This window comes from Talpa occidentalis, unplaced genomic scaffold (assembly GCF_014898055.3).
Source record: "Talpa occidentalis isolate TD23 unplaced genomic scaffold, MPIMG_talOcc4v2.1 talOcc4.2, whole genome shotgun sequence".
NCBI classification, from domain to species: domain Eukaryota; kingdom Metazoa; phylum Chordata; class Mammalia; order Eulipotyphla; family Talpidae; genus Talpa; species Talpa occidentalis.
Window position 1 is genome coordinate 82,484,194 of NW_023602073.1, and position 21,112 is coordinate 82,505,305.

The following is a 21,112-nucleotide window of genomic DNA, read 5'->3' on the forward strand; positions in this document are numbered from 1 at the left end:
CAAACGGCACACAAATGATCAGATGACCCTAATTATAAGAGATCACATAGTATTAACATAGGGAAGCCTTGAAATAATTCTTTTTCTACATTATTGTTTGTAAGATACAAAACATTCTATTCAATTGGTGATATGGTTCCTTCCCTCCCTACTTCCCTCCTTCACCTACTCATTTATTTGAATGCAAATTATAAACCATTTATATAGCTCTTCACTTTAAATACATTTGCGCTACAAACTCAACTGGTAATAATGTTTTCTTACTAAAATTCTTAGGGAACTATGACCATTTCCTTTTTAGGTAAGTGAAATAGAAAGTTTCTTGTTGAAAGTTCACACAGCATAATTTCTCTTTTTATTCTAACTAAAATAAATGTTCTGTTAGCATCTATGTACTATACATATTTATATGTGTATACATAAATATATGTACTATAGCATAATACTTAATAGACAATTCAATTTAAGCTTATTTAAAATCCCTCACATATCAAAACCTAAGTTACTTATATGCTCCTTCAGTGAGTTGCCTGGACATGAATTAATATGTTAGTCTAAAATGTTGCATAAATTCATATTTAATTCATCACTAACTTTTCTGAAACTGGTGATACAGCACAATGTTGAGATTTTTAGAGTACTTGTGGGCCAGTAAAACGGAGGCAGTTGAAATATGTTTAAAAATCAATTCTATTATTTATTTGTGGGCAAAATACTTACACAAGTGAATTAGGTGATTAAAATAGAAGGTGTTTCCATACTATAAAGTTATTTTTATCAACCCCGTACAGAAATATAGGGGAGTTGATGCTTAAGGCCCTAGAAAGATTTATGTTTAGCCTCAGAGAAGATTTATGTTTTGGAAAAACCTACCATCAGCTCATTTGACAGGAAGGTGATTTATATATCTTTTATTAGATGAATGATTTAAGAATAGCTCCTTGTGCCCTTCTGTTTATAGTTGATTCTGTTTCATAAGACATTTTAAATCATCTTCATCAAAATTCTAAATTATGTATTTTAAAACTCAACAGTAAAACTTTCTTTCCTAAAAGTGCTATACATTGGCAATTTGGGACCATTGTGAAAGAGCTATTTTATTTCGTGTTAAGATACTCAGTATCTAGAAAAATACATTAAGGTATAACTCAAAGGCCATTAGAAAATTATAAAATGAATAAACCTTTTGAAAAATTACATGCAGAAAACATGTATTTAAGTCATAAATCTATACAGAAATTAGTTTAATTCTATTTCATTTTATTTAAGCATTGAAATCTTTATATTGGTAGAAACCTTATATTGACCTATAAAGTGGAACTCAAAAATTATTACTGTCTAAAGGGATTAGAAATGTATTCATTCCAATTAGCTATTCCACTGAAATTAATAAATACCCATGCAGTGCAGCTTAGGAGTAATATAGACCCTGTATTCAGACTGCCTGGGTTTGGTCCTGACCATATTACTTGAGCTTTCTGTGCCTCAGTTTCATCATCTATAAAATGGAATAGTAATATTTCCTATGCACAGTGCTTGTTGAAGGTTAAATTAACATGTTAAAAAGTTTGTAACAATGACTGGTTCCTAGTAAGTGCTATGTAACTTTTAGCTAGTGTTCTTAATGTTGTTATGCTAAGATTCAGTGGCAAAAATATCAATAAGAATGAACCGAGAGGCCTTAAGAAGTAAATGCTGAGAAATGTTAAAGAAGATCTTAAGAAAACTATTAAATGTAAACTGAAGTATTTCTTTTTTACCTCTATTCTAACCTACTTGCAGACAGCAACCTTGCTGTTTTATATACAACTGTATCCCTAGAGACTTTTTTTTGCTCTGTAGATACTAAATACTATTTCATAGGTAAAGGAAACAAATATTTTCCACTGATGAACATATCCAAGTAAATACTAAATCTTGTAGTACAAATATCTTTTGAAAATTATAAAATCACCGACTTGAGCATCAAAAGGGTATATCTTCTCTTTGGAACTAATGAACTTATAGCAGAAAGACTTGTCCATATTGAAATTTTTCAGCAATGGCAGTTCTATTACTCCTGATTTTTCAAATGATGTTTGTGGGCAACTATAATTATCCCCTTAGTAAAATATTTCTATCTTCTCTTCAGTCTGTTGTCATATTATTTTAAAAAGATAAAAATTAAGCATAGGGATTAATTGATTTAAGTCAGATATATTCGCATTATAAAGAAAGGACTTGATTTGACAGTATCAGGAACTATGAAAGGTTTGAAATTTTTCCTACTTGAAATGTAACTGTTTAGCTTGCCATGGTCTTATTGATCCTGGCAGAACACATGGAACTTCTAAGCCAGAGAATAAATTAGAAATTGATTACCTTTACCTCCGACCCTCAGGAGTTACCTAGGAAGTACTGCGCATGCAGTGTGGTTGGTGTCATAATTCAGGAACTCTAAGCTTAGGGAACCAAATCTTTTATAATGACATGGAAGGAAATTGGCCCCTTTACCTTAAAGGGAGACATTTTCTTTACTATTCTGAACAGTAGGAAAATCCAACCTTTCTTTTTTCTATAGACATTCTTCAAAAGATAGTCCAGGACTAAAGTACAATTAGAATCTCCTTCACAAGACATTCAGAAACACAAAAGACCATTGTCTCACAACAATATCCACTCCTCTTTTCTACATGGTCTTTACTTTTGGCAGATATTTATGAGTATGCCACCCTATTAATCATTCTCATTAAACTTATCCATGGAGGCTGGGAACAAAACTGTTCAGTTTGTCTCATACCATATTTAATGAGGACTACAAACAAGTAGATGAGACTACCCTCTGGTGTTGATTTCAACCATGTTCCTAAGATCTCAGACCCAACCAGCTAAACAAATCCCATAAATCATCCAGGTCAGATCTGCCTCATAAAGCCAGGTATTTTCTCCTTAAGCTTCTAAATTGATCTTTTCCCTTGACTTATCAGCCCAGATATATCAACAAGGATATTGATATTTTCTATAAATCTTACAAAGACCCAGTCTTTGTAACCAAGTGGGTTTTCATAAAGGTGCTGAATGAACAGTGTGTTAAACTGAATGACTGTTATCTATTTGAACAAGGCCATGTTATGCCAACAAAAGTATCCAGGTAGATGAACCAGAATTAGTTTGAATCCTCTCCATTGCCATTATCTTGGCCACCCCTGAAGAGTGAATACTTCAGAACATAGAGCAATTAGTGCCTCACTCACATGACAAGTAGAAGTGCAGAAGAACCATAAAGAATTGTCTCCAACCTCCAGCTCTTATGCATTGTATTCCTTTTGAAGCAAATCCTAGCAAAGGTTGTTCTCTTAACACATCACTGCTAACTGTTGCTGTCTCATTTAGCTTCTGACCACCACATATCCTCAGCTACCATATGATTCATTGCTGTTTTTCTTCCCTTCAGTCTATGATGTTGACTTTTCATTCTCTTTCCTATAGAACGCTATCATGTTTCACAAGCTTGTCTTATTTTTCTAATATAATCTATTCTGAAAAGATTAATATCTTCATATATCAAAATGTCAAGGGATCCTGTGTCTTAAATCCAATCAAATTGGCCTGAATTTCCATTCATAAATTTAGATGATGCATATTCAAATAAATCTTATGTTTAAATATTTTAGAAGTGAAAGTCAACTATATTGGAAGTACAACAGTTTGGGGATTAAAGATACCTGAGTTTGGAGCTCAAGTTCCCTACTTTTTACAGTATTATCTTTAGGAAATTTGGGTTTTTTATTAAAAATCTATAAAAGGGGCAAATTCTATTTCTTAGAGTTGTTAGAATTAAATAAAATCACATAAGTAAGCTGACTAGTAGGCTTTGTGACACAATCGCAGGGTGCCAATAAATGTTAGCCCTCTCTTCCCTTCCAAATTTATTAATTGAGATGGTGTGGAGATCATCAAAAGATTTCTTGTAATGATAATGAAATGTTGGACTGGGATTTCTATTTCTTGATTCTGTACAAATGTGAGTCCTTATGTTGCTCACATTGTCCTTTTATTCAGTATTGTTTGCTTGTTAGAGCTCTGTATTAGTGCACTGACTTCAAATTATTTTTTGTTCATTTGTTACACTAGTTACCCTTTTACAGAAAGTTATGAAAATTTTCTGATTGCTCCATCTCATTGAAATATTAAGAAAACAATTCTAATTTACCTTCATGCCAAACTCTAGTGTTTGATTAGTAGCTTGAAAATTAAGAGGTGTTTCCCTGCTTTAATAGCATCACAGTCTGGTTATTTAGAAACATATCATGTTACCAACCCAGGCAATTGAAAAGTGACACAGTAACAACATCCTGGTGGGGGGGGGGGTCTGTGTGACACACCAAAACTAATATTATTAATGTTACTTGCATTGAATTGGAATTGCACTGACATGATTTTAATTTTTTTCTGTCTATAAAATAGATATGATTGAGTAGCTTAAAATTTTGAATCTCTTTCTAAAAGGTTTATTTAAATAAATATTTGTATGTGTATTGATTTATCCATTGACTCCCAATATAATTTCCACAAAGACAAAGCTCTCAGCTGACTTTAATTAAGGCTTAGAATTCTAACATTTTCAAGGTTCAGTCTTTTTTTGTCAATATAAAAACTGCTAACAACATTTACTCACTTGACATTCACAGAAAAACAATAAATAGGCAACATAACTACTTTTTCTATTAGTGCACAAATGACTAAATTGTACCATATAGCTAATTCTTAATTTGTAGAGAGTTTGCACTGATTTTATGAGTTCATAATTAAATATTCAATATTTAAGCAGCCACCTTGGCATTTTTTCAGATGTTCTGTTGAATTAACATGCTTGTTCAATCTGTAAAGGCCCTCTTCCTTGATTCTATTACCAATAAGTACAAATTGATTGAATCTAAAGACAAAGTGAGGGAAAAATATTTTACATGATAATAGCAATTGTGCTAATAAAATTAGTGGTAAGTTATTACAATTTGAGATCAGCTTCTGTTAACACTAGTGGGAACTTGTCTGCTGTATATTTTAAGATATTTGCCAGGTATAAAAACTAGAGCAATTCTTTGCTATTTCAAATGCTATTTGAATCTGCTAGCATAAGTGAACTTTGCGATTGGGTTTATTTGCATTAGCTGATTTAATGTTTTAAATAAAATCTTTATGCTACTTAAGTCAGCACATTTTCATAGTTAAAATAACAGAACCGAAAGTTTTACTAGTAAATATCATATTTTAATAAATTATTTTAATAAATGAAAGAGGACAATTAGATACCATTTGGAAAAACAAAGTGGGATCCCTGCATCACACTTGTGTAATAAAAATATCAGATGGATCATAATGTTAATGGTGAAAAACAAAACCAGAGAAGTTCCATGGAAAATATAGAAATTCTAAAAATAGTAATTATTTTTTAATATAAAGAGCCCAGAAAGTAAAAATTGAAAAACAATTAGTAAATTTGACCACATGAGCAAACAATTGCTATGGGATCAAAAAGAATGTAAGCTACGATTTTCACTCAAGATTGGTAGAGCTCTCGATGCTTTTGGATATAAACCCAAAGAGATATTTCAAGATCATATTCTTGCTCTCATTTTAATTTTTCTGATAGCCTCCATATTATTTTTCATAAAGGCTTTACCTTTTTCCTTTCCACCAACAGTATATAAAAAGATTCCAATTTTTCCACTTCTTTACCAACACTTATCTTTTTTTTTTTTTTCAGAAATAGTTGAAAGGCAGAAACTGCCTCATTTAACTTTTATTTATTTTTTTTAATATTAAATTTTATTTTTATATTCCCCCATACAATTGCAAACGCCCCATTCTGACCCCAATCCTTCCCCTCCCACCCCCCCACCCCCCAAAAAGTGTCTCTGGTTCATAGTTTTTTGTTGATTTTGATTTTCACTTTCTTATATTCATTTTCCTGGTCCCTTATTTAAGTTTTCTAGATTCCTGCTATGAGTGAGACCATCCGGTATTTTTCTTTTTCTTTTTGGCTTATTTCGCTGAGCATGATCCCTTCCAGCGCCATCCATGTTGCTGCAAATTGCATGTGTTTATCTTTTTTGAATGCTGAGTAATATTCCATGGTATATATGTACCACATCTTCTTGATCCAGTCATCTATTTTTGGGCATTTGGGTTGTTTCCAAAGCTTAGCTATTGTAAACAGTGCTGCTATAAACATAGGGTGCAGGTGCTCTTTGGAATTGATGTTTCTGTGTCCTTTGGGTAAATACCTAGGAGTGGAATTGCTGGATCATATGGAAGCTCTATGTTTAGTAGGTCCAGAAATCTCCACACAGCTCTCCATAGTGGTTGGACCAGTTTGCACTCCCACCAACAGTGCAGAAGAGTTCCTTTTTCTCCACACCCTCGCCAACATTTGTTGTTGCTAGTTTTTTTAATATGTGCCATTCTCACTGGTGTGAGATGGTATCTCATGGTAGTTTTGATTTGCATTTCCCTGATGACAAGTGATGTTGAACATTTTTTCATATGTCTGTTGGCCATTTGCATTTCCTCTTCAGAGAAGTTTCTTTTTAGCTCTTCTGCCCATTTTTTGACTGGATTATTTTCTTTGTTGTTGCTGAGTCTCATCAGCTCTTTGCAGATTTTTGTGATCAGTCCTTTATCATTAGTGTTGGGTGCAAAAATGTTCTCCCAGTTGGTGGGGTTTCTCTTTGTTTTTGTTATTGTCTCTTTTGCTGTACAGAAGCTCTTTAATTTGATGTAGTCCCAGCTGTTTATCTTTGTCTTCACTATCACTGCTTTGGGTGATGTGTCTGTAAAGATGTCTTTGATGTGCAAATCCCGTAGTGTTTCGCCTATATTTCCTTCTATGTATTTTATGGTTTCAGGTCTTATGTCTAGCTCTTTAATCCATTTTGAGTTGATTTTTGTGTATGGTGTGAGGTAGTGGTCAAGCTTCATTCTTTTGCATGTAGCGACCCAGTTTTCCCAGCACCATTTATTGAACAAACTTTCTTTGCTCCAATGCATAGTCTTTGCTCCTTTGTCAAAGATTAGTTGACCATAAATCTGTGGGTTTATTTCTGGATTTTCTATTCGATTCCATTGGTCTGTATGTCTGTTCTTGTTCCAATACCATGCAGTTTTGATGATTATGGCTTTGTAGTATAGTTTGAAGCCTGGGAGTGTGATGCCTCCATTTCCTTCTTTTTTTTTCAGTAGAGCTTTGGCTATTCGGGGTTTTTGGTGATTCCATATGAATTTCATCAATAATTGTTCTATTTCTTTGAAGAATGCCATTGAGATTTTGATTGGAATAGCATTGAATCTGTATATTGCTTTTGGTAGGATGGCCATTTTAATAATGTTTATTCTTCCAATCCATGAGCAGGGGATGTCTTTCCATTTCTTTGTGTCTTCTTCTATTTCTTTTAACAGTGTTTTATAGTTTTCTTTGTATAGGTCCTTTACCTCTTTTGTTAGATTTATTCCCAAATATTTGATTTTTTTTGTTTCGATAATAAAAGGGGTGGTTTTTTTGATTTCTTCTTCTTCAGATTTATTGTTTGTGTAGAGGAAGGCTACTGACTTTTGCGTGTTGATTTTGTATCCTGCCACTTTACTGAACTGATTGATGAGTTGAATTAGTTTTTCTGTGGAGATTTTGGGGTTCTCTATGTATATTATCATATCATCTGCAAATAGTGATAGTTTGACTTCTTCTTTTCCTATTTGGATTCCTTGGATGTCTTTCTCTTGTCTTATTGCTCTGGCTAGGACTTCCAGTATTATATTGAAAAGCAGTGGTGAGAGTGGACATCCTTGTCTTGTTCCAGATCTTAATGGAATTGCTTTCAGCTTTTCACCATTGAGAATGATACTGGCTGTTGGCTTGTCATAGATGGCCTTTATGATGTTGAGGTATGTTCCTTGTATCCCAAGAATTTCAAGGGCTTTTATCATGAATGGGTGTTGCACTTTGTCGAAAGCTTTCTCAGCATCTATTGATATTATCATATGGTTTTTATATTTCTTTTTGTTGATGTGTTGGATAACGTTGATTGATTTTCAGATGTTAAACCATCCTTGTGCCCCTGGAATGAATCCAACTTGGTCGTGGTGAATTATCTTATGGATACATTGTTGGATTCTGATAGCTAAAATTTTATTGAGGATTTTTGCATCAGTGTTCATTAGGGAGATTGGCCTTAGTTTTCCTTTTTGTGTTGTCCTTATTCGGTTTTGGTATTAGTGTAATATTGGCTTCATAGAACGTGTTTGGTATTGTCCCTTCCTTCTCAATTTTTTGGAAGAGTTTGTGAAGGATAGGCACTAATTCGTCTCTGAATGTTTGGTAGAATTCATTTGTAAATCCATCAGGCCCTGGGCTTTTGTTTTTGGGGAGGTTTTTGATTACCATTTCAATTTCGCTGCTTGTAATTGGTCTGTTTAGGTGTTCTATTTCTTCTTTATCTAGCTTTGGGTGATTGTAGAGTTGTAGGAATTTGTCCATCTCCTCTAGATTTTTGAACTTGTTTCCATATAACTGTTCATAGTAGTTACTGATTATTCTTTTGATTTCTGCTGTGTCCGTTGTGATTTCTCCTCTTTCATTTATGATCCTGTGTATTTGTGCTTTCTCCCTTTTTGCCCTTGTGAGCCTGGCTAGGGGTTTGTCTATTTTATTTATTTTTTCAAAGAACCAGCTCTTGGTTTCATTGATCTTTTGGATTGTTTTTTTAGTTTCAATTTCATTTATTTCTGCTTTGGTTTTTATTATTTCTTTTCTTCTACTGGTTTTGGGGTTTTTTTGTTGTTCTTTTTCTAGATCTTTGAGCTTCGAGATTAGGTTGTTTCTTTGAGTTCTTTCTTGTTTTTTGATGTGAGCTTCTATTGCTATATATTTTCCTCTTATTACTGCTTTTGCTGCATCCCATACATTTAGGATATTGGTGTCCTCCTTGTCATTCAATTCAAAGAATTTTTTAATTTCTTCTTTGATCTCCTCGTTAGTCCAGTGGTCTTCCAGTAGTGTGGCTTTTAATCTCCATGAGGTAGGATAGTTCCTTACCTTCTTTTTATGATTTATTTCTAGTTTGATGCCTTCGTGGTCAGAAAAGATGGTTGGTATGATTTCAATCTTGGTGTATCTGTTGATGTTTGTCTTGCGCCCCAGTATGTGATCGATCCTGGAGAATGATCCGTGTGCGCTTGAGAAAAATGTGTACTCCGTTTTTTTTGGGTTTAGTGTTCTATAGATGTCTGTTAAGCCCAAATGTTCTAGGTCCTTATTTAGAGCTTTAGTTTCTTTACTTATTTTTTGTCTTGTTGATCTATCCATTGTTGGTAGTGGTGTGTTGAAGTCTCCCACTACGTATGTGTTTTCTCTGATGTCTGTTTTGAGAGAGGACAACAGTTGTCTGATATATTTTGGTGCTCTTTCGTTTGGTGAGTATATGTTAATGAGTGTTATTTCTTCTTGAAGTATTGTCCCCTTGATCATAATGTAGTGACCATTGGGTCTTTTATTTTTTTGAGTTTGAAGTCTGTTTTATCTGATATAAGTATAGCTGTTCCTGCTTTCTTTTTTGGCCCATTTGCTTGTAGGATTGTTTTCCATCCTTTGACTTTGAGCTTATTTTTATCTTTTGTAGCTAAATGTGTTTCCTGGAGACAGCAAAAGGTTGGGTTTTGTTTCTTAATCCAGGCTGCAACTCTGTGTCTTTTTATTGAAGAGTTTAGTCCATTTATATTTAGAGTTAATATTGATATGTTAGCATCTGTATTTGCCATTATGTTTGTCTTTCCTTTGATTTTATTTTATTTTAATAACTTTTTTTTTTTGGTCTTCTTTCGTTGTTATTCGTCCCTCTGAGGTTCTGGCTTTAGGATTCCTTGTAGTATTTTTTGGAGTGGGGGTTTAGTCGTAATGAAATTCCGGAGTTTCTCTTTGTCTGGGAAGGTCCATATTCTTTCTTCATGGAGGAAAGAGAGCTTTGCGGGATAGAGTATTCTTGGTTGGCATCTGTTTTCTTGGAGTCTGTTGACTATGTCCCTCCACTCTCTCCTTGCCCGTAGTGTTTCTTCAGAGAAGTCTGATGTCAGCCTGATTGGTTTTCCTTTGAATGTTATCTGTTTCTTTCCTCTTGTCAGCTTCATTATTTTTTCCTTGTCCTGGATTCTTGGGAGCTTTACTATTATGTGTCTTGCTGTGCTTTTCCTTTCGTCGTGGAAGTTTGGTGTTCTTCTTGCTTCTTGAATATCAATTTTCAGCTCCTTCTTCGCATTTGGGAAGTTCTCTTCAATTATCTCCTGGAATATTTTCTCTGTTCCTACATCTCTCTCCTCTCCTTCTGGGATTCCTATAACTCTTATATTTCCTTTCCTCATGGAGTCAGATAGTTCCCGAAGTCTTTCTTCATTCTTTTTCCTTCGTACTTCTCTTTCCTTTTCTGTTTTGGTTCTTTTTATTTCTGTGTCTTCAAGAGAACTTATTCGTTCTTCCATTTCATCTATTCTGCTTTCCTTGCTTTTCCCGGAGTTCTTTAGTTCCTCCATTAATTCTTTGATCTCCTGCATTTCTTTTACTTCCCTCTTTAGGGACTCAATTTCCTTCTTCTGATCTATCACTTTTTTAATCATGGCAATTTTAAATTCTCTTTCTGGAAGGCTCAGAAGTTCTTCCAAGTTGCTGTCGTTGCAATCTGGGGAGTGGTTTTCTTTTTGTGGTGTGCTTCTTTCCTGAGGAGTTGTTAGGTTGCGTGTGGTTCTTCTACTCCCTACTGTCTGTTTTCTAATTTGTCGTATGCGTTGGGACACTGTTGCTCGGACTGACTGACATCTTGGGTGAACTTCTCCGCTCCCCTCTGGCTCTTCCAGGAGCCATCTCTGTCTTCTGGGGGAGCTTTCTGCTGGTTTTAGGCAGTTTTTACTGAAGAAATGTCCCTGTTCTCAAATGGCAAAGCGGGATGCAGTCCCTGTGCCTCCGGTTTCAGGCACACTCTTCTGCGCACCCGGTCTGCCCCGGACGTGGGTGCCTGCTCCCTCTGTGGGCTCAGACTGCTGGTTGGAAGGGGCCTGGCGTGGAATAACTTCCTGGCTGGCCACTGGGTCCTACAGAAGCCTTCTGCCCTTTTCAAGCAGTCTTAAGAAATTTCCTGTTCTATGGGGTGTTAGTGACTTTTTTTTCCTGGTCGCTAGGTGGCGCCAGAGATCTCTCCTATTGTCCTTGGGGGGCTGTTTTTCGCCTCCCCCCACCCCGTGGGACAGGGAACAGAGCGGGAATGGTAGGGTACACCTCAACAGCTTTGGGGTGCTGTGTCTGCCTTGTGCCCCACCGTCGTGGAGAACCCACACCCCGAATTTTCGTGCCCCGGGTCTCAGTTCAAAGCCCTCAGTTCCAGGACGCGGGCTGTAGCCCAGTTCAGTGGCGCGGGAATGGCGCCTTTTGCACCGCTCCCGTGCCTGGGCGCCTGGTTCCTGCTCACTCAGGGAGGGACCTTCACGTCAGTGAGGACCTCCGCGCGTCTCCCCGCAAGCCTAGGTCGTCTCCCGGCAAGCCTAGGTCGCAGGCGCAGGGACCTGGGCAGCTGCGATCCCGGTCTGCACTTGCTTTTCAAGTGCGCTGAGCGCGCCACTTTTCCGTGCAAGCTTACCGGCAGCCCGGGCTGTGTGCGCGTCTCCCGGGGTCTTTGTTCTTCTCTAATGGCGCCCGGAGCCGTTCGCTCACCGCCGCGGCGAATCCTGCAGGGTTCGCCTCAGCTCCCGTTCACAGGGTGTGGTGGCTGCAATAGTTCCTTTCCACGCACAGTCCCGCTTGCTGCGTCGTTTGTTCTTGTTCGTCGTTTGGGTTTGTTGTTTCCCTCCTCTCTGCCGGTTGGAGAGTGCCGCCTCTGTGGGCGGGGGAGGGGAGCAGGGTTCTGCGCTTCCCTCCCTTCTAGTCCTCTTTTATGGTCACTTTCTTCTTCGGGCAGTTTGCTGGCGTCACCCGTTTATCTTCCGTGTCCCGGTTCTCACTGGGACCTGCCGCTTTTCCTCCCTATTAACTTTTTTTAATGGGAGATCTTACTCGCAGCGTCTCCTCGCCGCCATGTTGCTCCGCCCCCTCAACACTTATCTTTTTTTATAATAGTAACCATTCTAAAAGTTATATGTTGATAGCGCATTGTGATTTTTTTACTTTATTTCTCTAATGATTAATGATATGGTATATGTTCTCACATACCTGAGATAAATTAGCCAAGATGTAGAAACAACCTAAATGTTCCTTTTGGGTAATGGATAAAAAGGGGAGGGGTGTGTGTGTATATATATGTATATATGTGTATATATGTATATATGTATATATATATGTATATATAATATGCAGTGGCATATTATCCAACCTTAAAAATAGGAAATCCTGCTCTATGCAACAACATGGATGAATCTGAAGTAAATTAGTTGAGTAAAATAAGCCAGTGACAGATAAAAATATTGCATGATTCCACTTATAGGAAGTATCTAAAAATAATCAGAATCATAGAAACAGAATGATAGCTGCCAGGAACTGGAGGAAGGAGGGGAAATTAATGCATTGCTTTTTATGTTTTTAAAGATTGATTGATTGATTGAATGATTTATACAAGCACTGGGTACAGTCAGAAACGCAGGAGGATGAGAGAACTCACCAGAGCCAGAGCAGGGAACAGAACAGGCAGAGTGACGAAATACACTGCTGAGGGGAGCAGTGGGTGCGGCAGGAGAGGTCTGTCGCACCTGCATTGCTTTTTAATATTAAGTTTCAGATATACCAAGATTAATAAATTCTAGAGATAGACTTTCCAACTTTATCCCTAGAGTTAACAATACTGTATATAAACTTAAAAACTTGTTAAGAAGATAGATCTCATGTTAAATATTCTGAACACACATATATACACAAAAAGCTGGCAAAGGTTAAATACTTTGACAATCATAGACAAAATGTGGAATGCACACTCTTGCATTCTAGGCTCTATTAATTGAAAAATATTCTGGAACATACAGGTAAATGGTTTCAGTTACAACAATACTCATATTTAGACATAATTGTTGACAAATTGTTCACATTTTTATCACTATGTAAATGTTGATAATTGCAGAATCAGTAATATACTTTTTCTTCCTTGAATTGTTTTATTTATTTTCTGATGTCTCCAATTTTCTTTGTTTTCCCTGTAACAATTTTCCCATATATGTTTCAAATTCACCCATTCTCTTATTTTCTGAGAATCTCATTCAGATAAAATTCTAGACCAGCAACAGAATTCTGTGACTCCCTTAATTTTTTTCTCTGGGTTGATTCTAATACTTCTTTCTTATATATCCTTTCTTGAGTTTATTATTTCACTTATATGACCAAATCTTCAAGCAATTTATAAGAAAATGAGAGATCAATTTTCTGAGATTTTACATTTTACATTGCTGAGATCTGCAAATGGTTTTATTCTGCTCATGCTCGATTGGTAGTTTTAGTATAGAATTCCAGGGTGAAAATTATTTCCATCAGATTTATAAAGGTTTTGCTCCACTGTTTTCTAGCATTAATGTTACTACTAATAAATCAAAGGCATTATGAATTCTTGTTCCTCTTGGTTTTCCACATATAGAAAAACAAGAATCCTGGTGTCTTACTCTTCACCAACCTTCTTCTGAAACACCTCATTCAAGGAAACAAAAGGAAAGGACTTAGGGGGTTGGATAGAACTACCATTATATTTTCTCCTGCCTCTGTTCCATGTGATGCACAGTCAAACTTTATCTTCTATGAAAACATCTCTTGATATGTAGTGATGAGAATTTTAATATCTAGAAACACTCTTCTATTGAAGACCATGGTTTTCATACCACTCTCTTTTGTGAACTCAAAAATCCTTTCTTGAATATCAAAAATTCTTTCTTGAGTCCTCCATTGTATACTTGTGATTGAAGCCTTAATCTTCCTAAGGAAAATAGATGCCTCTGGCAGAAAAGAGGAAAGACCAGTAGAAAGATTAAAAATTAGAAAAAAAATGCTTCAATATATGTTTTCAATTTAAATAGTTCTTTATTATACTATGGAAGATTTTTCCTCTTAAAATTTGGGTTTTACCATCTTACATAATTGCAATTTAGCCAAATATTGTATAGCTCCATTGTCACAGTTATCAGCATTAAATAGCTAGGTCTTTTGTCTCATGTGTGAATATCTCTGTACTGTTTTTTTTTTTTAATCCTAAAGTTACTAGTTTCTTTCAGTTTAGTCATAACCCAAATGAAAATGTTACTGATAATATTAAATTTGGAATTACATTTCTATCATGCTGTCCACTCTTCTGGAGACATTGCAAAATAACCAATGTATAGATTATCCCCTCTGCCTGAAGTGGAACCATATCTCCATGTGAAACACTGACCTATGACAAAGTCAATCCAAACATAGACACAGTTACTTTGATCAAACTAATCATTAAAGCTGAATCAATCATATTCTCCCTCACATAAATCATTAAGACAGATGATACAAATGGATTTGATGGACCATGACTTACCAATATTTTACTTGTCAACAAAGCCTTGAGTTAACTGAAATAAAACCATAACAATTATTAGATTAGGGCCCAAATAAAGCAAATCTACACAGTTTTTCATCATCAAGGATAATTACACATATGAAATTAATTTTAACAAAAAAATAAAACTGAATTAAGAGTAACTACCTTTTATGAACTATATAAATTTAAATGATATAAACATTTAAAATAACTTCATTGGCTCTATTTCTTATTAATTACTGATACAGGCAAAAACATGAATCTCTTCAGTTCATTTTTTTTAAATAAGTACTTAATCCTCATGAATGTGAAATAAAGAATACAGTTTTGTTTTTTCCTCTAAAGTACAAACTCCTCCCAAATAGCATAGCAACTCTATTGCAATACTACCAATAATCCAAGTAAATTGAATTATTTTTGTATCAGTGAATTTGTGAATGAATAAGTACATGATTTGAATTTTCTGAATCTATATCAATTAATATTGATGCAGAATTATATCAATTAATACTGCAGAATTACTAAGAAGAATGTAAAGGTTCAGAATCTTAGAAGTCATTCATTCATTCAATGCTTACCAAATGCATTGTGCTAAATAATATGCAAAGTGTAAAGGAACTGTATCTACAGCTTACAAAGTGGAAAGTCCTGTGATAGTACAAAAATCATTGTGGGAAGTATAGGCATGCTCCTGTACAACATTCCTGATTCACAGGCTTTATGTTGTATTATTTAATTGATGGTATTTGTAGTCTTTTTTTGGCTGAATCAATAGTAACTGATCACACCCTATTGTATATCAAAAAAAAAGATCTGATTTTTGAGTTCAAAAAACATAGAAAAAGATTATTATAATATATCCCTGCAACCACATGGAAGGATCACAATTCATTATGTCTCATCTAAACTGCTGCCAGGGCTTTCAGATGAAATTGTGAAGCTTTGAAAACACTGCAAAGGACTTCTATTTTTTTTAATTTGCGAAGGTAAAATAAAATTGTCCATTCAATTATGGAACCCATTTACTGTAACGGATCATGATTGAAACATTCCTGTCCACACAAATATTTCACAGAGTTTTCTTTTTAGTGACAGCTCTTCTTATCCTTTTGTCAGTGTTACTGGGAAGGTTTGTAAGAACTTTTTTTTAGTGTATGAAAAAGATTCTATTGTTCTTTATTTCAAAGACATCTATTTCCTATATTGTGGGGAACAATAGTTTGTGATAAAATGATAGTCTTTTATATATAATGTATTCCTTTTTTGAATACTTATATGCTAGAAGGAAAGTTATTTATGTCATGATAATTTTGTAAAATAACTTAAAACTGGTTATTCCATTAATAAACATTCTAAAATGCCACTTCTCATAACTAATATAAGAATCACTTCCCATGATTGGACTGTGGGCTTGTTGTATGTTTACTTATTAGCTCTTTGTCTTTTGTTCTGATATTTCCAACATAAAATACCTGTTTTCACTATTCTCATGTTACAAGCATGAAATTCTCTATAAAGATAACCTGTGTTTTCCATTTTAATTTTGTACGTTCTATTTGAAACATAGGAAATACATAAGTATTTTATGAATTTATATATATTCTACTTAATCTGTTGTTTCAAGTCTATGAAGCCTATCCTAAAGCAATGATTATGGCACTTAAAATGTACTTATTTGCCTAACATTTTTGTTAAAGTGGTTTTTAGGTATCATATGTTCTGCAACGCTCTGGCAAGGGAGTGCAAATAATACTTCAAAATGAAACTGCACGTTTTTACTTCAGTCCTTTTTTGATTGAGAAGTTATGAATGTATCTTGCTTCTTTTTACAAATGAAAATGCATTCTAATGCAATTAATCTACCCTATTAACTTTACTAAACATCTGCTGTATTTGTTAAACACTTCAAAGCTTATTCTAAACTTTTAATTCTAAGTAATTTCTCAGTTAAATATTTACATGGGTTTCCATGTTGGTTAGCTCAATCTTGTCTTAAATAATAGGTAGATTGTCCAGAAACAGCTATGTGGAATGTAACACTGTAAAAACTATCCACTGGAACTGAAAATGTTTAGCTGGTTTGGACTATTTTTTGCATATTTTCATCCTAACTAAATGAGGTAATGACTTATGAATTCTTTTCTTTGTCAACATTTTTTATCTCCATAATTCCACTTAAAAAAAAAGGAATGCCTGTATAGATACATATAGATATTGGCATCATGAATATCCTAAATACAGTCTCAAGCTTTTAGAAAGGCATTTCAGCTTTACGTTTGTGAATTTTAAGAATAACACAATTTACAGTGACTTTTGAAACAGATTAAGTAGATGGAAAAGGAATAAAAATGGATAAGCATTATTATTTGACAAATTAAGTCAAAGGAGAAAATGCATAGATTATGCAAATATGCCATGTGCACAAAGAATTTAAGAATATGATTCTCTAACTAGAAAAATAGTGTAAATCTGAAAAATGTTAAGTGGACAAAGATTTAAATAAATTCCACAATAGAAATCATGCCATAGGTGGTAAATGATTAATTCTTAAATGAACTGTAAAACATTTTTATGGTTAGACATCAGAGAATGGAATAATCATTTCAGATGAAGAATACAGAAAAGACCAAGAGAACCCTAAAGCAGTATTTAAATCCAAGTTCAAGTTTTGAAAATAAACATAATTATATGTAGAGCAAAAACCTGTCTCTCACCACAGACAATCAGTATTTTTCAATCCCACTGTTTTCTTACTAGTCTTTATTTAGAATCCATAGTCAAGTAATTTTTTTAAATGTCAACTAACTTTCAATAAAGACAGATGAAAAATATTCTGAACATTAATATAGTATGACTAGCATAAAAATTATTATGGCTAATTCAAATGGTGAATAATCAATTAAAGATTAAAAGCAATTTCCCAATTTTTTATCAGATTCCTTGCTGGCTGGGCCTAAATTTAACAAAGACAGTGTGGTGGGGTGGGAAGCCTGTTATGTCATGAACATCAAGGGGGCATAGTAATGCATTTATATATGTGATTGTACTATATCTTAATATTTGGGATTTGCACACAAAATTTCTTGTGTTTTTAATCTATTAAATACATTCCAAACCAAATGTAATATTTAACCATTACATAGGCTTTTGTTGTATAACTTCCCATACTGTAATGGGAGTGAAAATTTGATTGTTCGAATTTTGTTCAGAATTAATTGTACTCCCTTGATGAATGTTTGGTATGTGTGTGTTTTAGTAACTCATATTTAAAAACACTGAGAGAGCTGTCAGCATTTGGAAGAATATCAAAAATGTTATCTATAAATTTGATTATTCATGAAATGATAATAGTTTTCCTAAGGGACAGAGAGAAGAGTTTAATCTAGCGCCAAGTTTGTGTCAGTCTAATAAAAAATGATACAACTCCCTGTAATTATATTGTAATTAATAATTGGTATATTTGGATTTCAACATTTTTTTTCCTTATGAGTATTAGGAATTTGCCATCTTAAAGTTGGCCTAATTAGCCAACTTTCCATATCATTTGGTAGATGTTTTTTGCAACAACAAATAGAACTGATAACTTCTCCTTTGCCTAGTTTTTATTCCTGTCTAAATCAATAAAACATAGACTCCTCATGACCCATAACATTAAATTGTTCCAAAGATAGATAAAAAAATTGAAAGTAATAAATACATGAATGTTATTAGTCTTTTGTAGAGCAGGAATAAATTTCTGGAGGAACATATAGGCTTGATGACACATGAAAATTTTTGTACTAATCCTTTTTTGAAAACTAGTTATTGTAATTTATACTGAATTCTGACCATTTTATCAAATGAAAGCTATCTAAATGAGAATGTTAAATGTCTATATTTAAATAAATTATATGTTATCACATTTATGAAAATTTAGTTTCTATGAAGAAAGTGAGTATATACATAATAATTTTAGGTTATCATATGACCATTTAATATTTTAGTTTAAATATAGCCATAACTTGTATAGAAAAAGTTCATGTTATAAAATTGTATCATAATGATTTTTAAATTAGGTAATAAAGAAATGTTTCTTTGAGAATTCACCTGAATTCACATTTTTTTGGCTATGTTATTACTATATTTCTCATTTATTTGAAATCATTGATGGCATTTAATATGTGATAAATTAATCATAAATATTGGTAAAACATTTTGAGAATTACTGCCAAAAACTTTTATTAATGTGAATTGATTTCCCATTATGAATTTTTTTCTATTCAGACACTAATAAACATATACCATGATGAATAAGACTCAAATTCTACCTGTGAGTCTGGTGTGAGAAACAAACATGAATAATGATTTAGATGAACTTGTAATTAGTACTTTACATGGCAAAAACAAGGAACGTTATGACAGCAAAGCAAGGTTTCATCTTTTCATGTAAGAAATCAGGACAAGTAGTCTGTGTCTTCTGAAGTCCAAGGCTCTAGTGCTATGCTATACCCCCTCTCAGACTGGGTTTTCTGAAGGTCACTTGACCATGATGTTGATAGTGGAGGATTTGAAGTAGGAAGCTCTTACAAATGAGCAAGAATAGTTGGTAAGAGCACTAAAAAATACAGAGAAATAGATGACTCCAATATATTTTGAAGATGAATCAGTCTCATTTTGGTTACTGGATGTGAAAGAAGCTGGAGAGAGGAAAGCTATGGTGTATGAGTTCTAGATTTCTGGCTTGATCTCCAGGAGATGTTTTGTGGATTTATTCAGCTGGGAGGTGCTGGAAGTGGATCCAGTTTTGGAGGAAAGATCTTAAGTTTGTTTTTGTTTAAGTTAGTTTTTTTAATGAAGTACTTTTTTCTTACTTTGTTGTCAATTCTTGAACTGTGTAAGAGTTCTCCCCTCAGGTGTGTGGTCACTGTAAGTTTGGTTTTTTTACATGTTAAATTCTGGATGACTGTGAGATAGCCCATAGGCTATGTCAGGAAGGCAGTTGGCTAAGTGGATACATAGCTCAGGAAATAAGCTTGGAGTTACAAATTTAGACTCATTGACCTAAACAAGTTGAGACCTACACTATATAAGATCATGGCAAGTAGACTGTAGACAGAAGAAAATGAGCTGAAAACCCATATTTAAAGGTTGTACAAGGAAGGAAGAAACAGCAGAGAAACCAGAAGAAGCTTTCAGAGGCAATAAGTGGCATTAACTGCCGACAAATTTTTAAAAATAGCAGTATCGTTTTAAGTGTCACATTGAATATGAATTCCTGTATAATAGTAACTATCTTTGAGAATCAGATTTGACTTCCAGATTAATAGTACCTGGGATTTCCGGACCTTTTTATGATATGAAAAAATGATTATTTTTTTCCTTTCACTTGACAATGTTATGAGAAAGTATTAAATAATGTCAAAGATACTAAAAATTAAATGTTATGAGTAGTCTTATGTTGAAACCCACATCAAAATCATGTGCTTTCTTAGAGGATACTCACAGAATGAGGCTCAATCAAAAATGTAGTTGTTTTGTGGAGTTTAAATATATAAAGAGACATTTTTCTCTGCTTGCAAAGATTGTTATGATTTAGTTACTCTATTTTGGTGAATTGAGGTTTGGCTTATATGAGAGTCTTCACTGGGAGTGAACTTTGGACCTCATAGCTGCTTTGGAATTGTCTTTTTTTCTGGAGTTAAGTAAAAAAATAAAATTATCAAAGAAAGACAATTTGTCATTATTAATATTGTGTAGTCTAGCCTTGAAAGAGCTCAAGTTTAAAAGTTTTTTTTAATAAAGAAGGTTTTAATTTTTATGATCTTCTTTGTGAAGCAGGTGTACATGAGACACTCTATTAACAGGTATCCTTTCTTTCCCATAGGGTTCGCTGGGGATACAAGGTCCCCAAGGTCCACCTGGAAAAGAAGGTCAGAGGGTAAGTAACCTTGGAACAACTGGCTGGTATTACTAATTCAGGAGTTACTTATTTATGTACACTAATAAAATAAAACCAAAATGTGATAAGCAGATAAACATAAGGAAACTATCAACTGCCAAAATGCTGCAATTTGATATTTTGACAGAACTATTTAGAATTCAGAGAATTCTATGTATTTCCAAGAGTGGTAGCACAAATGTAGAGATTTAGTTGGGTGAAATGAATTAAATACAATTTGACCTAGAGACTTTGGTCTTATTTTGACATTTTGAGTTATGCTCATCTGTGCAGAGTTAAGTTGATGAGAATTCTTTGTGGAGTTCTAGCCCATTCATAAATTCTGTAAAAATTGTGAATATTAACTACATGCTTTCACCAAATTCAGTTATTGACTTTAATAACCTTTTGTAACTTTCATTTCAACATAATTTATTGCCTTTAAGGTAAAATATGCAACAAGTGGATAAATGTACTTGCAATTGGAAGTAGCAATTACCTTCTATCTCTAGTACAGTCTTCTTACCCCTCAATAAAATTAACCTCTGGAGTGACAATTGGTCAGCATTGTTTGGACATTTTCAGCCATGGTCCACCCCCCTTTCAGGGGCATATTGTCATTTTTACTATTTTTAAATCATTT

The 21,112-nt window shown here is 34.1% G+C and overlaps 1 protein-coding gene across 1 annotated transcript in view; it reads left to right on the forward strand.

Moving 5' to 3' along the window:
* LOC119251459 (collagen alpha-1(XIX) chain) overlaps window positions 1-21,112 on the forward strand; it is a 268,629-nt gene that overhangs the window by 147,053 nt on the left and 100,464 nt on the right. Inside the window, exon 16 of the mRNA XM_054698153.1 lies at window positions 20,416-20,469. Coding sequence (XP_054554128.1) covers window positions 20,416-20,469 — 54 coding nt within the window. The remainder of the gene's footprint in view (window positions 1-20,415; window positions 20,470-21,112) is intronic.